At 47.1% G+C, this 14772-nt stretch overlaps 1 protein-coding gene across 1 annotated transcript; it reads right to left on the bottom strand.

Moving 5' to 3' along the window:
• Window positions 1-738: 738 nt before the first annotated feature.
• Window positions 739-12987, bottom strand: LOC103170899 (membrane-spanning 4-domains subfamily A member 4A-like). Its single transcript, XM_039911402.1, has 7 exons — window positions 12813-12987; window positions 9485-9656; window positions 7999-8127; window positions 6759-6815; window positions 4639-4803; window positions 3005-3106; window positions 739-1021 (listed from the first exon to the last, which is right to left on the bottom strand). Exons 2-7 carry the CDS (start codon window positions 9638-9640, stop codon window positions 950-952), a joined length of 681 nt encoding a protein of 226 aa, XP_039767336.1. The 5' UTR covers window positions 9641-9656; window positions 12813-12987; the 3' UTR covers window positions 739-949.
• Between the last annotated feature and the right edge of the window lie 1785 nt (window positions 12988-14772).

Raw genomic sequence — 14772 nt, 5'->3', positions numbered from 1 at the left:
GCTACGACACCAGTCTACTGCGTGACCTTGGGGAAGACACTTAATTTCTCTGTGCCTCAGTTACCTCATCTGCAGGGATTGTCTCTATTGCTGAATTGCACTCTCTAAACTCCTAGTCAAGTGCTATGCACACAGTAAGCGCTCAATAAATACGATGGAATGAATGAATGAATAAAATGGGGATTAAAACTGTGAGACCAATGTGGGGCAGGAACTAGGTCTCATTTGATTACCTTGTATCTACACCAGCACTTAGAACAGTGCTTGACACAGAGTAAGTGCTTAACAAATATGATAACTAATAATAATAACGATGATTATTATTAGTATCAAAAGACTGACGGATTTTTTGATGATCAAATGGAGAGGTGAGTTTCTGCACCACGGAATTAGAAAGGGAGAAGAAAGAGAATGAATGCAAATACAAAAGGTATTTGTATTTTAATCCAAATATTAAAATACGGAATATTCCTGAGCCTCTGTAATTATATCACTGTCTCTTTGTTTTTAATGCACTCTAAAGTCTGTTAACTGGTGGCTTTCGGTGGCTCTTCATAGAAGTCAGATCCACAGCTGTCTCCTTTTCTTTTTTTTTTAAGTGATATTTATTAAGCTCTTATTATGTGGCAGGCACTGTACTAAGCGCTGGGGTTACAAGCTAATCACGTTGGACACAGTCAATGTCCCATGTGGGGCTCACAATGTTAATCCCCATTTTACAGATGAGGTAACTGAGGCACAGAGAAGTGAAGCGACTCACTCAAGGTCCCACAGCAGACAATTAGGAAATCTGGGATTAGAACTCAGGTCCTCTGACTCCCTGGCCTGTGTTTTTACCAGTAGTTCACTCTGCTCCTCGAGTCCTACTTGACAAAATCTGTTAACTGTGAACATGCTGTTAACAAAATCTTTTTTCGGGAAACTCTTCATAACTTGGAGTGCGAGGCATCTAAACATCATTGAGGTTTGCCGGCTGAATTGTTTCTGACTCGATGGGTTTTGACGGCAGAAAAATCAAAATCTGTAAAATCAACCAAAGCTTCAGTCATGGATCATGCTATCTTCTCACCCTCCTCCTCCTCTCACGATCATTTTCTTTATTCTAAGTCTTCCCTCCGCCCACCCCACCACCCTCCTCCACCTCATCCCTTCTGCTGAATTCCTCTTAGGTCAGGGTTGTTTCATCATTATGGACAGGTCAGAATGCTTGGTGGGTCAGGAGATATCTAGTCACCCCTCTCTGTCCTGAGGGATCCCCAGGAAACTTGTTGGAACTGCAGTATCTTTGAGATTCAACTGTGCTTTGAGAAGATTAAAAATCTAAGCTTCTGCCAGAATGGAAGTTCTTCCCAGAGTCCTCTGTTCAGGAAACCTGATGACACTAGGATTCAGATCTTCTAGCATTAACCTGAACCAGACTATCTTCTCGGGCCCTTTTCAGTCTCCACTCTAAGCCCTCAGAACCAATACCTGTCCTATCGTGAGTCCCATTTAGTCCAGTCCCGTGGCTTCAGATCTGTCCCGATTGGAGCAAGGTTTAGCGTCTGTTTTTTTGGCAGCAGTCTCAGAAAGTCTAGTTGAACTCTGGATCTGTCCTACTCCCAGAGATCCCTAGAAGACTGGGACCTCTAGACTGTGAGCTCCTTGTGAGCAGGCAATGTGTCTACCATAGCCCTTGTACTGGATCTTCCCAGGTGCTTAGTACAGTGCTCTGCACACAATGAGGGCTCAATAAATACCACTGAGTGATCGCAGAAATGGATTTTCCTAGGCCAGTTCAACTCAGACTCATACAGATCTGAAATACTTTATACCAATACCACCATCCTTCCTGTCTCACAAGTCTGTGATCTTGGCATTACTCTGACTCAACCCTCTCATTCGATCTACACATTCAATCTGTCACAAAATCCTGTCAGTTCTACCTTTCCAGCATGTCTAGAATCCACCCATCCTCTCCGCCCGAACTTCTACCTCGTTGATCCAAGCACTTACCTTTTCCTGCCTTGACTGTTGCATCAGCCTCCTCTCTGACCTCCCTGCTTCCTGTTTCTGCCCTCTCCGGTCCATACTTCACTCTGCTGCCCAGCTCGTTATTGTGAAAAACCATCCGATCCCTATCTCTCCACTTCTCAAGAGCCTCCAGTGGTTGCCCATCCACCTCCACATCAAACAGAAACTCCTTATCGCCGTCTTTTAAACACTCAATCCGCTGCCTCTCTCTCCTACCTAACTCCATTGATATAGTACCACCAACCTGCACACTCCTCTCTTCTAATGCCAACCTACTCTCTGTACCTCGATTCAATCCATCTCACCGCCGACCCCCAGTTCTCGTCCTGCCTCCGTCCCGGAACTCCCTTCCTCTTCGTATTCTACAGACGATCGCTTTCCCCACCTTCAAAGCTTTCTTAAAATCACATCTCCTCCTAGAGACCTTCCCTGACTAAGTCCTTATTTTCCCTTTGCACACTGATTCTGCACTTTGCCCGGTGTGGGCAGGGATTGTCTGTCTTTATTGCTGAATTGTATTCTCCTAAGCGCTTAGTACAGTGCTCTGCATACAGTAAGCGCTCAATAAATGCAATTGAACGAATGAATGATTTAAGCCCCCTTAAGCACTTTGATACTCACCACTTTTGTACATAACTTTTACCGTTTCCCTTATCTATAATTTATTTCTCTGCCTGTAGACTGTAAGATCCTTGTGGATAGGGATCATATCTGTATTGAATTTCCCAAATGTTTAGTACAGTGCTCTGCACACAGTAAGTGCTCACTAAAAAAACACACTGATTGATTGATTGAACTGTATGTGGTCCTGTCAGGAATAGGAGTAGGGGAGAAAAGGCAAGCGTGTGAATGGATCCCGTAGGCTAAGTCTCTTCCCTTCAGTGGAGCAGAGTGCTTAGCCAACCTCCTCAAATCACAGGCTGAACCATCTACAGAAGCCAATGGGATTGTCCGAGACATCAAATACACACTTGAAACACCAAATACTCACGTCATCAGAGGCGTAACAAGTCACGTTGCATCCAAAGATGGAGAGACTCAGGGCAATACAAAATTCCAGAAAACTGAAAATCAACACTAGAGCTGCAACCCCCTGAAAAATATAATCATTATGGTTAATAATATGGCGTTTCATTCATTCACTTGTATTTATTGAACACTTACTGTGGGCAGAACATTGTTGTTAGTGCTTGAGAGAGTACAAACAAACACATTCCCTGCCCAAAATGAGCTTACAGTCTAGAGGTGGGGAGACAGACATGAATACAAATAAATAAAATGACAGCTAGGTACATGAGTGCTGTGGGGATGGGGGGAAGAGCAAAGGGAACAAGTCGGGGCAACGTGGGTGGGAGTGGGAGATGAGGAAAGATGGGGATTTATTAAGTGATAATTAATCAATCAAAGATATTTATTGAGAACTTACTGTGCAGAGCACTGTATTAAGAACTTGGGAGAGTGCAATGCAACACAGTGGGTCGACACTGCCCCTGCCCACAACGAGCTTTCAGTCTAGAGGGGAAAAAATAAGAATTTTCCAGACACAACACAGGCTGTGTGAGTGTGTGTGTGTCAGCAACCGCTCTAGGTGCTAGGGAAGATTCAAGTTAATTAGTTTGGACACATTCCTTGTCCCACAAGGGCTTAAGGTCCAACGTAGGAGAGAGAACAGACACTCCCCATTTTACAGATAAAGTAACTGAGATATGGAGAAGTGAAGTGGCTTGCCCATGGTCACACAACAGGCAACGGACAGAGCTGGGATTAGATCCCAGGTCCCCTGACTCTCAGGCCCGTGCTCTTTCCACTAGGCCACACTGCTTCTCTACTAATGAAAGGTCTTTCAGGATGGGGCTGGACAGAGGCATTGGAAGGACCCCAAAGGTTGTTCCTCAGGTAGTCGTGCCGGAATCGCTTATCCTCCCTCCAGCAGCTGTGTAGTCAAGCCTACAGCCTACTCGTGGTGCTCCTCTCTGAGCTCTGGTCATCTTGCCTACGGGGTTGACAGGTGAGGCAGGGAGAGGGGTTAGACTTCCTCCTGGTTGCCAAAGAGTCTGGCCTGAGTCGGTGGAAAAAACCAGCCCTCAAATCCCTTGTCAATCAGGAAAGTCTGATTGTGCCAGGAAAGTGCCAAAGTCTGATAGGTTTTCACAGTTTGTTTCTCCCTCTGATTCAGTTCCTTTTGAGTTTAGTTTGAAGGAGCAAGAACTGTCAGCGTGTATCTCCTGATTGGCCACCTATAATAATAATGATAGCATCTGTTAAGCGCTTACTATGTGCCGAGCACTGTTCTAAGTCCTGGGGGGGCACAAGGTCATCAGGTTGTCCCGCGTGGGGCTCACAGTCTTAATCCCCATTTTACAGATGAGGTAACTGAGGCACAGAGAAGTGAAGTAACTTGCCCCGAGTCACACAGCTGACAAGTGGCGGAGTCAGGATTAGAACAGGGTCTGACACGTAGTAAGCACCTAACGAATACCGCAGTTATTAATTCCAACTTTCGGTTGACCCATTCCCCAGGCCCCCGGGGAAGACGCGTCCCTTTCTGTGGGTAGACCCTGGGGTTAGCCAGTGCCTACCAGATTTCGAAACATGAATCTGATCTTTCCGACTCAAACCACTTACAGATGAAATATCGGAGAGCACCTTGCAGGAGGTGGACATGTGCTTCGGTGACGTGTGACAAACATAACGCGGTTGCTGATCTATGGCTATGTAGAAGGAGATGATGATGAGCCCAGCAACTGCAGCTATGGAACTGATAATGTTCATTACCAGGCAGTTTTGCACCTGAAAGAGAAAAGCGAGACTCAACACAGTCCGGGATTTCTACCTACTCTAATGTAATAATTACGGGAACGGTGATAATGATAATAATAGTATTTGTTAAGCACTAACTAGGTGGTGAGCACAGTGCTAAGTGCTGGGGTAGATACAAGATAATCAGGTCCTCAAAGAGAAAAGTATGTCTCGATGCAGCCTGGACCTCTGCCTACTCTATTGTAATAACGACGATGTTATTAATAATGATAATAATAACAGTAGGGATAATATTAGCATTCGTTAAGCACTAACTATGTGCCAAACACTACTAAGTGCTCGGGGTAGATGCAAGATAATCGGGTCGGACGTAGTCCCTTTCCCACATGGGGCTCACAGTTTTAAGTAGGAGGGAGAACGGGCATTGGATTCCTATTTTACAGATGAGGAAACTGAGGCAAAGAGACTAGAACAGACTGGCCTAAGGTCACGTAACAGACACGTGGCATAGCTGGGATTAGAACCCACTTTTTCTGACTCTTGGGTGCTTACTCTCACAGGCAGTTAGAGTGTTTTGCATACAGTTAGTGTTAAATAAGCATCATAGATGAATTAGGGACAGAGCAGGCAGGAGCAGTACCCCGGTAAATTGCGGGTGAGGAACGCATGTCTTCCTTCACCCTAATGAGCCTCTTCACTGCAGGGTGAAGACACCGCCGGGAGGTCAAAGGGCATCGGGGAGAGGGGTACCGAGGTACAACCAACCCTGAATTCTGTGGGAGCATTCTCTTCTCTTCACCCATCCTCCTATAAACCTGTACTTCCAACGTTTAGCATTTCATGCTCACAAAAAGCTGAACCAGGTAGCTGCCTCCCCCGTGAGAAGACACACATCCCTCACTCCCCTTCCCAGCATCCTTCTGTGGACTTCATCGTGTCCGTCGGGCTCTCCGAGAGCATCTCTGCTTCCTCGTCTGGCTCTGCGATGGGGGTGTGATTTGCACAGGAAGCATTTGGCTGGCTTACGGATTGGTCTAGATGATCTATCAGTTGTACCAATCCCAGAGCAAAGGCGTTGAGCTACAACCAAACGTAGCCACCTCCCCCGTCAGGTGACACCGGCCAGGGACTCGCCCCATACCACGCGCCTCAGTTCCTACCCCTCCCTCAATCCTGAGGGTGACAGTGGCAGTTCATTCATTCAATAGTATTTATTGAGCGCTTACTATGTGCAGAGCACTGTACTAAGCGCTTGGAATGGACAATTGGGCAACAGATAGAGACAATCCCTGCCCACTGACGGGCTCACAGTCTAATCAACTGCAGCAGCACTTCTCTGTGCCCTGCTGGGAGAGTCCCACCTGGGTTCCTTCCTCTCAATCTTCACGGGAAGTCCCACCTCTCCCTCCCTCAGGGCCGTTTCCTGCTCGGAAACCCGGACCGGTAATTTCTACTATGAGACGATCGGGCAGGAGCCTTTAAAGGCTGTCGGTTGGTCCTATCATTCTGAATTCAGCCTGATTTCACCTGATTGACTTTTCGTAAACCAGAATGTGCCAAGCCACCTTGGAGGATGGGTAGAGGAGAGCACCTCGGACTTCAATTGTCAATCCCACAGAGCTTTTAGTCAATCACAAACTGACATGGAAAAGCCATACGGTGGCCCAGCTACCTTGGAGTCCACAGACCCACTCCGAAACCTCAGTATCGACCCCTCTTTCATCGGGGCCTGGGCCTGGGAATGCTTTGGCTAATGCAGAAAGAGAATTACTCAGATACCGTTCCTGAATGGTGCAGTTTGTCCAAAGTGGATCCTCTAAGCATGATCCAGAATAGATGACTTCAGTCTCTCCCCTTATCATCCACCCCCTACGGTTCTCCTGGTTTTATTTTTAATTTTTTTAATTCTCCTCACTCGAGTTCTCAGAACTAGATTTCCGGAAAACTGCGGAACAGGAAGAACGGGAGGAAATGCTTCCACTCACCAGGCATTTCGTGGTTTTCCTCTCAGCTGCAATTGAGAGGGATCCTGAAATGAGGAACTATTAAGGGAAAGGACATATGTTACTTGCTGATCGACGCTCTCTCTCTCAGTAGATAAGCTCACACAAAGGCCACCCCCTCACTTGCTCTGCGCAGAAACCGTAAGGAGTTTTGCTCCTCTAGGGCCGTTCTGTGCTATCCCATAATTCATTCGTTCACATAGGACTCTCCTTGAAACAGGGGAAACAGAGTTTCCTTCCAAGTTTATAATAGCGCCTTGAATTTTATAGTACTTTCACTTTTCCAAAGAACTCTCACACTACTTATCTCAGGCCTTCCCTGATCCTTCTTTTCTCCTATTCATCCTCCTCCCTGGATTGCTTATACATTAGGACTTGAACTCATTAAGCACTCGATATTCCCCCCCCCACTCTGTCCCCCGACACTTATGTACCTCGCCTCATAATCTCCCATTCCCCCCATCTGTAATTTATTTAAATGTCCTTCTCCTCTAGACTGTAAATTCCTTGAGGGCAGGGATTTTTGTCTACCAACTCTACTACGATGTTCTCTTCCACGCGTCTACTACATTGCTCAGGCCAGAGTAAGTGCTTAATAGATACCGCTGAATGATTGAAGTGTTCTCCCTACACCCCTGTTAAGACTATAGTACCCTCCTCATTTTGTATAAGAGGGACTGAGGTGCAGAAAGTTTAATTCATTATCCAGAAGTCCCCCAGGAGGCAACTGATAGAGCCGAGAATCTCAACTCCATGTGTTGTCTCTTAGACCACACTGCCTCTTCTGTTAGAATCCATTCACTCGTATTTATTGAGCACTTACTGTGTGCAGAGCACTGTACTAAGTGCTTGGAAAGTACAATTCGGCAACAGATAGAGACAATCCCTACCCAACAACGGACTCACAGTCTAGAAAATTCATTTCCAGCATTCAATTAGCCAACCTATTTAATGTGGGTATTGCAATTTGCCATATTTTTGGTTGACGCTTGTGTTGTATTTTTAAATGTAGCAGAATTCTAATGGTATTATACCCAGGAGGAAACAACTGTAATAAAATATCCAATAGGCTTGCTTTCGGTCTTTTAGTGTAAAGTAACCATCAGAATGCCTTTTTGTATCCCTCGAATAACCCTGCTCCAAATTATTTTGCAGCTAGGTTTCAGTTTAGCCTAGGTTTTGACACCATTATTTCAGAAGACACTGAACTGACTTTACTCACAAGCAATGTTCCCCAAACTGGATAGCCCGAGTAAAGGATAAGGAAAGAACCGAAGACTTGGGTTTGATTAATACAGATCAAAATGACTCCAGTTCCTAGGATCATCAGAGCAATCAGGATCTGAATGGCCTATAGGAGAAGGAAAAAAAGCAATGATAGTGAGTGAATAAGGAACTAATTCATTTATTCCTAGAAATTATAATCAGACAGTCAGTTCGAAGGACCCGGATTCTAATCCCGACTGCTCCACTTGTCTGCTGTGAGACCTTGGACCAGTCACTTAACTTCTCTTTGCCTCAGTTACCACATACATAAAATGGGGATTGAGACTGTGAGCCCCATGTGGGACAGGGACTGTGTCCAACCCTATTATCTTGTATCTACCCAGGACTTAGTACAGTGCCTGGCACATAGTAAGTGTTTAACAAATACTACAATAACAATTATTATTATTATTATTAGCAAAAGGATTAGAGGGGGAGATGAGTGATTCATCAGGGAAGGCTTCCTGGAGGAGATATGGTTTTAGTAGGGCTTTGAAGAAGGGGAGACCAAGAATTCATTTTAGTGTTGCTTTTGCAAATCAAGGGGAGCCATAGAGAAGCAGCGTGGCTCAGTGGAAAGAGCATGGACTGGGCAGTCAGAGGTCATGGGTTCAAATCCCAGTTCAGCCACCTGCCAGCTGTGTGACTTGGGGCAAGTCCCTTAACTTCTCTGTGTCTCAGTTCCCTCCTCTGTAAGATGGGGATGAAGACTGTGAGCCCGACGTGTGACAACCTGATCACCTTGTATCCTCCCCGGCGCTTAAGAACAGTGCTTTGCCCATAGTGAGTGCTTTACAAATACCACAGTTATTATCATTATTATCATCTGTATGCATATCACGTATATGCACACACTCATATATATATATGAATGTGTATACGTGGGTATGCATATATACAGAATGTATACAGAATAATTTATTTTTATTAATGTCTTTCTCATCTGCACTGTAAGCTCAGTGTGGGCAGGGCACATTTCTACTAACTCTGTTGTACTGTTCTCTCCCCAGCACCCAGCGCAGTGCTGTGCATACAGCAAGCACTCAATAAACACCATTAATAATAATGATAATAATGTTGGTATTTGTTAAGTGCTTGCTATGTACAGAGCACTGCTCTAAGCGCTGGGGGAGATACAGGGTGATCAGGTTGTCCCACGTGAGGCTCACAGTTAATCCCCATTTTACAGATGAGATCACTGAGGCACAGAGAAGTGACTTGCCCACAGTCACATGGCTGACAAGTGGCAGAGCCTGAATTCGAACCCATGACCTCTGACTCCCAAGCCCGGGCTCCTTCCACTGAGCCGGGCTGCTTCTCTGTTAATCGACTGCTATATGATAATCTCTATACTCTCCCAAGCGCTTAGCACAGCGCTGTGCTCACAGTAAGTGCTCAATCAGTACGGTCACTTGATCGACGATAGGCCGAATCTGACTTACCCCTAAGATCTTCGGCTCTCCCTTGAGGAATTTCTTCAGGGTGCTATTTGGCTGGGGGACAGATCCAGGGAGCACAGTCTGCCCGGACTGGAAAATATCGATGCCGGTTCGTGGAAAAGCCACGGGCGGGACCCGTGGTACATCTTGAGCTCTCATGATGTTGTGGCGGATGCTGTAGCAGACAGGATGAGGTCCACTTAAGCCTTTCATTCTTTCATACATTCGATCGTATTTATTAAGCACCTACTGTGTGCAGAGCACCGTACTAAGCACTTGGGAAAATACAATCCAACAATCGAGAGTGACAAGCCCTGCCCGCAGCACGTTCACAGTCTAGAGCCAGATGCTACGATTTTTATTTATTCACGTTGGATGAACGCTGACTTGGTGCAGAGCACCGTATTTAAAGCCGGGGAACGGCGCAAGGTAGACATGCAGACGTGGCTACTGAACCAAGAGGTGGTCACGATCTAAAATGGGGGGGGAGACAGATATACGGGGAAAGAAATAATGCCATGAATACAATAGAAACAGCAAATCGACTACAATCCCAAGAGCCGTAGTACATTACAGCTGAAAGAACTCATGGCATAGTGGGTAGAGCACGGCCCTGGGAGTCAGAAGGTCACGGACTCTAATCCGAGTCCCGCCGCTTGTCCGCTGTGTGACCTTGGACAAGGCACTTCACTTCGCTGGGCCTCAGTTATCTCATCTGGAAAATGGGGATTGAGACTGTGAGCCCCATGTGGGACAAGAACTGTGTCCAACCCAATTTGCTTGTTAGTATTTGTTAAGCGCTTACTGTGTGCCGAGCACTGTTCTAAGCGCCGGGGTAGATGCAAGGTAATTAGGTTGTCCCACGTGAAGCTCACACAGTCTTAATCCCCATTTTACAGATGAGGGAACTGAGGCACCGAGAAGTGAAGTGACTTGCCCAAAGCCACCCAGCTGACAAGTGGCCGAGCTGGGATTCGAACCCATGACCTCTGACTCCTAAACCCGTGCTCTTTCCACTAAGCCACGCTGCTTCTCTTGTATCCTCCCCAGTGCTTAGCACAGAGCCTGGCACATAGTAAGCGCTTAACATATACCCCAGTACTATTATTATTACTTTATATTGCGGGCAGAGACATTCGGGGAATGTGTCTGCTTATCGTTATGTGGTACACTCCCAAGAGCTCAGTACGGTGTTCTCTCGGCACACAGGAAGTGCTCAATAGATACGACTGACTGAGTGATTGACAGATCGGCATCCCTCGTTTATCCTAGGGGGTCGAGTCCGCGGGGGAGATTTCTTTTCTTTAGGGAAGCAGCGCGGCTCAGCGGAAAGAGCCCGGGCCTTGGAGCCGGAGATCATGGGTTCGAATCCCGGCTCGGCCGCTTGTCAGCTGGGCAAGTCACTTAACGTCTCTGTGCCTCAGTGACCTCCTCTGTAAAATGGGGATGGAGACCGTGAGCCCCACGTGGGACAACCCGATTCCCCTGTGTGTCCCCCAGCGCTTAGAACGGTGCTCGGCACATAGTAAGCGCTTAACAAATACCCACGTTAATTTTCTGTTTCATCTCAGCACCAATGTGCCACCTCTGGGCTCTGACCAAGGGGTCCTGGGCAAAGGCAAGCGGGATCAGAAAGTGCCTAGACTTCGGAGACTGGATCCTTCCCTCTCTCACATTCAAAGCACCGCAGCCGTCACCCCTCCTCTGGTGACACCCCTAGGCCAGCAGCCTTCACTCTCCCTTTCCTTCAGGCAGGAGCCTCGACCGAGAGTAAAAACTGCAGCGGAGAAGAAGACCGTTCTGAGACGATGCCTGTCCTCTAGTCTAAAATAGGAAAACTGAGGCAATAATAATAGTAAAAATGACGGTGATAAGTATGATAGTATTTGTTCAGCGCTTTATCACGTACCAAGCACTATGCTAATATCTGAGGTAGATAAAACACAACGCAGACGATACTTCCAACAGCAAAGAGCGCTGTTTGTGTTGCAGAAAAGAAAAACTGTTTGGCTCAAAATCCAACCTGTTTTCATGTTCTACCTATGGCCGAACTGTTCACTGGGCACCATCTGTGTACCCTAGAGGAATGCAGGGAAGCAGTGAGGCCTAGTGGAAAGGACGCAGGCCTGGGAGTCGGTGGACCTGGTCCCATTCCGGCTCCGACATGTACCAGCCGTGTGACCTCGGGTAAATCACTGAATTTCTTTGTGCTTTTGTTCCCTCGTCTGCAAAGTGGGGATTCAATATCCGTTCTATCTCCTACCTAGACCGTGAGCCCCGTGCGGGACCTGATCATCCTCCATCTACCCCAGCGCTCAGTGCAGCGTATGGCCCACAGTAAGTGCTTAGAAATACTACTATTATTAAATCATTATTACTATTATCGTTGAGCTACGACTAAGTCACCTCCCAAATCCTCAAGAAGTAGGGGAGGGTTGATTCTCTTGTTTTCCCAACCCAGTCTGAGTCCCCTTCCTGGGTGAAGAAGAGAAGCAGCAGGGCCCAGTGGATAGAGCACAGGCCTGGAAGACGGAGGGCTTGGGCTCTAATCCCAGCTCCGCCACTTGTCTGCTGTGTGACCTCGGAGAAGTCATTTAACTTCTCTGTGCCTCAGTTACTTCAGTAAAATGGCGATTAAGACCGCGAGCCCTACGTGAGCCGCGGACCGCGTGCAACCTGATCAACTCGGATGTACCCCAGCGCTTAGTATTCATTCATTCGGTTGTATTTATTGAGCGCTTACTGTGGGCAGAGCACTGTACTAAGCGCTTGGAAAGTACAATTTGACAACAGCTAGAGGCCATCCCTACCCAAAACGGGCTCACAGTCCAGGAGGGGGAGACAGACAACAGAACAAAACAAGTAGATAGACATAGTAGCAGAAAAATAAATAGAATAATAGATACGTATACACATCGTTAACGAAATACGTAGAATAATAAATATGTGCAAACGTACATGAGTGCTATGGGGGCGGGGAAGGGGGTAGAGCGGTGCGTGGCTCAGTAGAAAGAGCACGGGCTTTGGAGTCAGCGGTCATGGGTTCGAATCCCGGCTCGGCCGTTGGTCAGCTGGGTGACTTTGGGCAAGTCACCTAACGTCTCGGTGCCCCAGCTACCTCATCTGTAAAATGGGGATCGAGACGGTGAGCCCCACGTGGGACAACCTGATTCCCCTGTGTCTCCCCCAGCGCTGAGAACAGTGCCCGGCACACGGCAAGCGCTTAACAAATACCAACATTATCACGGTGCCTGGTACATAGTAAGCACTTCACAGATTCCATTAAAAAAAATCAAAGAGGCAGCCGATAAATATATTTGTTCTTCCATACCTTGTCAGCTGGTCAGTCCCTCTTAGCCTCCCAAGCTCTTCTCCTCTCTAGAGCTGCTCTGAAAATCTGTGTGCGTCTGTTTGTCTGTTCCTCCTAAGGCTTCCTCTTTGGTCAGTCGATTCCCCCACCCTGTTTGTCTCCTTCTCTAATCTGTTCTGGTCTCGGGGCAGATGGAACTGGCCCTCTGGGGAAATCTATGAATTTTCTATTTGGTTTCTTGCTTAGGCAACCCGATCTTTATTAATCCCAAGCTTCTTCCAGGAGCAGCGCCGCTGCGATGAAATCGTTTGGGCAACTGTAAGCATTCGTCTCCAGCTCTCCTAGTGCTCAGCACTCTCTTCGGAGAAATGTCCCAGGAGTTCATGGAACCTGCGTGGCTCAGTGGAAGGAGCAGGGGCTTGGGAGCCAGAGGTCGTGGGTTCGAATCCCAGCTCTGCCACTTGTCAGCTGTGTGGCTGTGGGCAAGTCACTTCGCTTCTCTGTGCCTCAGTGACCTCATCTGTAAAGTGGGGATGAAGATTGTGAGCCTCATGTGGGACAACCTGATTACCTTGCATACCCCAGCGCTTAGAACAGTGCTCCGCACATAGTAAGCGCTTAACAAATACCAACATTATTAGATCTCACACCTCAGCCCCAATGTTCACCCACCCCCTGGGCCTCCTTCTCACCTCTCCCACCATGGAACTCTGGCTCACGCATTCCCTCCCTTTCGTATCTGAAAGACCCCATCTCATCTCATCTACAGAGCCCCCCTGAATAATAATGATTATTCAGTGGAAAGAGCCCGGGCTTGGGAGTCAGAGGTCATGGGTTCCAATTCCCGGCTCCGCCACTTGTCAGCTGTGTGACTTTGGGCAAGTCACTTCACTGCTCTGTGCCTATCCCAGTTTCCCTATCTGTAAAATGGGGATGAAGACTGTGATTCTCATGTGGGACAACCTGATCAACCTTGTATCCCCCCCAGCGCTTAGAACGGTGCTTCACACATAGTAAGCGCTTAACAAATACCATCATCATTATGATATGATAATTAATGATAATGATGATGGCATTTGTTAAGCGCGTACTCTGTGCCAGGCACTGTACCAAGCGCTGGGGTAGATACAAGCAAATCCATCTTGGACAGAGTCTCTGTCCCACATGGGACTCACAGTCTTAATCCCCATTTTCAAGATGAGGTCATCGAGAGCCAGAGAAGTGAAGTGACTTGCCCAAGGTCACGCAGGTGGTGGACCTGGGATTAGAACCCATGACCTTCTGAATCCCAGTCCACAGTCTTTAATCCCCAATTTAAAGATGAGGTCACTGAGACCCAGAGAAGTGAAGTGACTTGCCCAAGGTCACGCAGGTGGTGGACCTGGAATTAGAACCCGTGGCCTTCTGAATCCCAGCCCTGGGCTCTAACCACTACACCACGCTGCTGAAATCACACCTCCTCCAAGAGACCTTCTCTGATTCATTTCTAATCATACCCCGTAATATCCCCCAATTTCCACATCAACACTTTTGCTTCACCTAAGTACTTAAAGTTCAGGAGAGACCCTCATAGTTCTATGTACATATCTCCTTTACTCTAGTAATTCCTCCTATTTGTAATATACTTTAGTGTCCATCCCCTACTAGACTGTAAACTCCTTGAGGGCAAGAATTTTGATGTCTATTAGTTTTATTATACTTTTCCAAGCACTTAGTACAGTGCTCTGCGTGTAGTAGATGATCAATATTGATCCCAGATTGGCAGAGGTGGGAATAGAACCTCTCCTTCGTCACTCATCACCCTGCTGATCTCTATCAGGGAAAACTGGGCGCCCCTTTAAAATTCAGATTTAAAATAGATCTTCGTGGAAAGAGCTCGGGTTTGGGAGTCAGGGGTCATGGACTCTAATCCTGGCTCCGCCACTTGTCAGCTGTGTGACTTTGGACAAGTCACTTCTCTGTGCCTCAGTTACCTCATCTG

The sequence above is a fragment of the Ornithorhynchus anatinus genome, chromosome 3 (assembly GCF_004115215.2).
Source record: "Ornithorhynchus anatinus isolate Pmale09 chromosome 3, mOrnAna1.pri.v4, whole genome shotgun sequence".
In the NCBI taxonomy this organism is placed as follows: Eukaryota; Metazoa; Chordata; class Mammalia; order Monotremata; family Ornithorhynchidae; genus Ornithorhynchus; species Ornithorhynchus anatinus.
The sequence above is the reverse complement of the archived record's forward strand: the minus strand, read 5'-3'. Positions and strand labels throughout refer to the sequence as shown.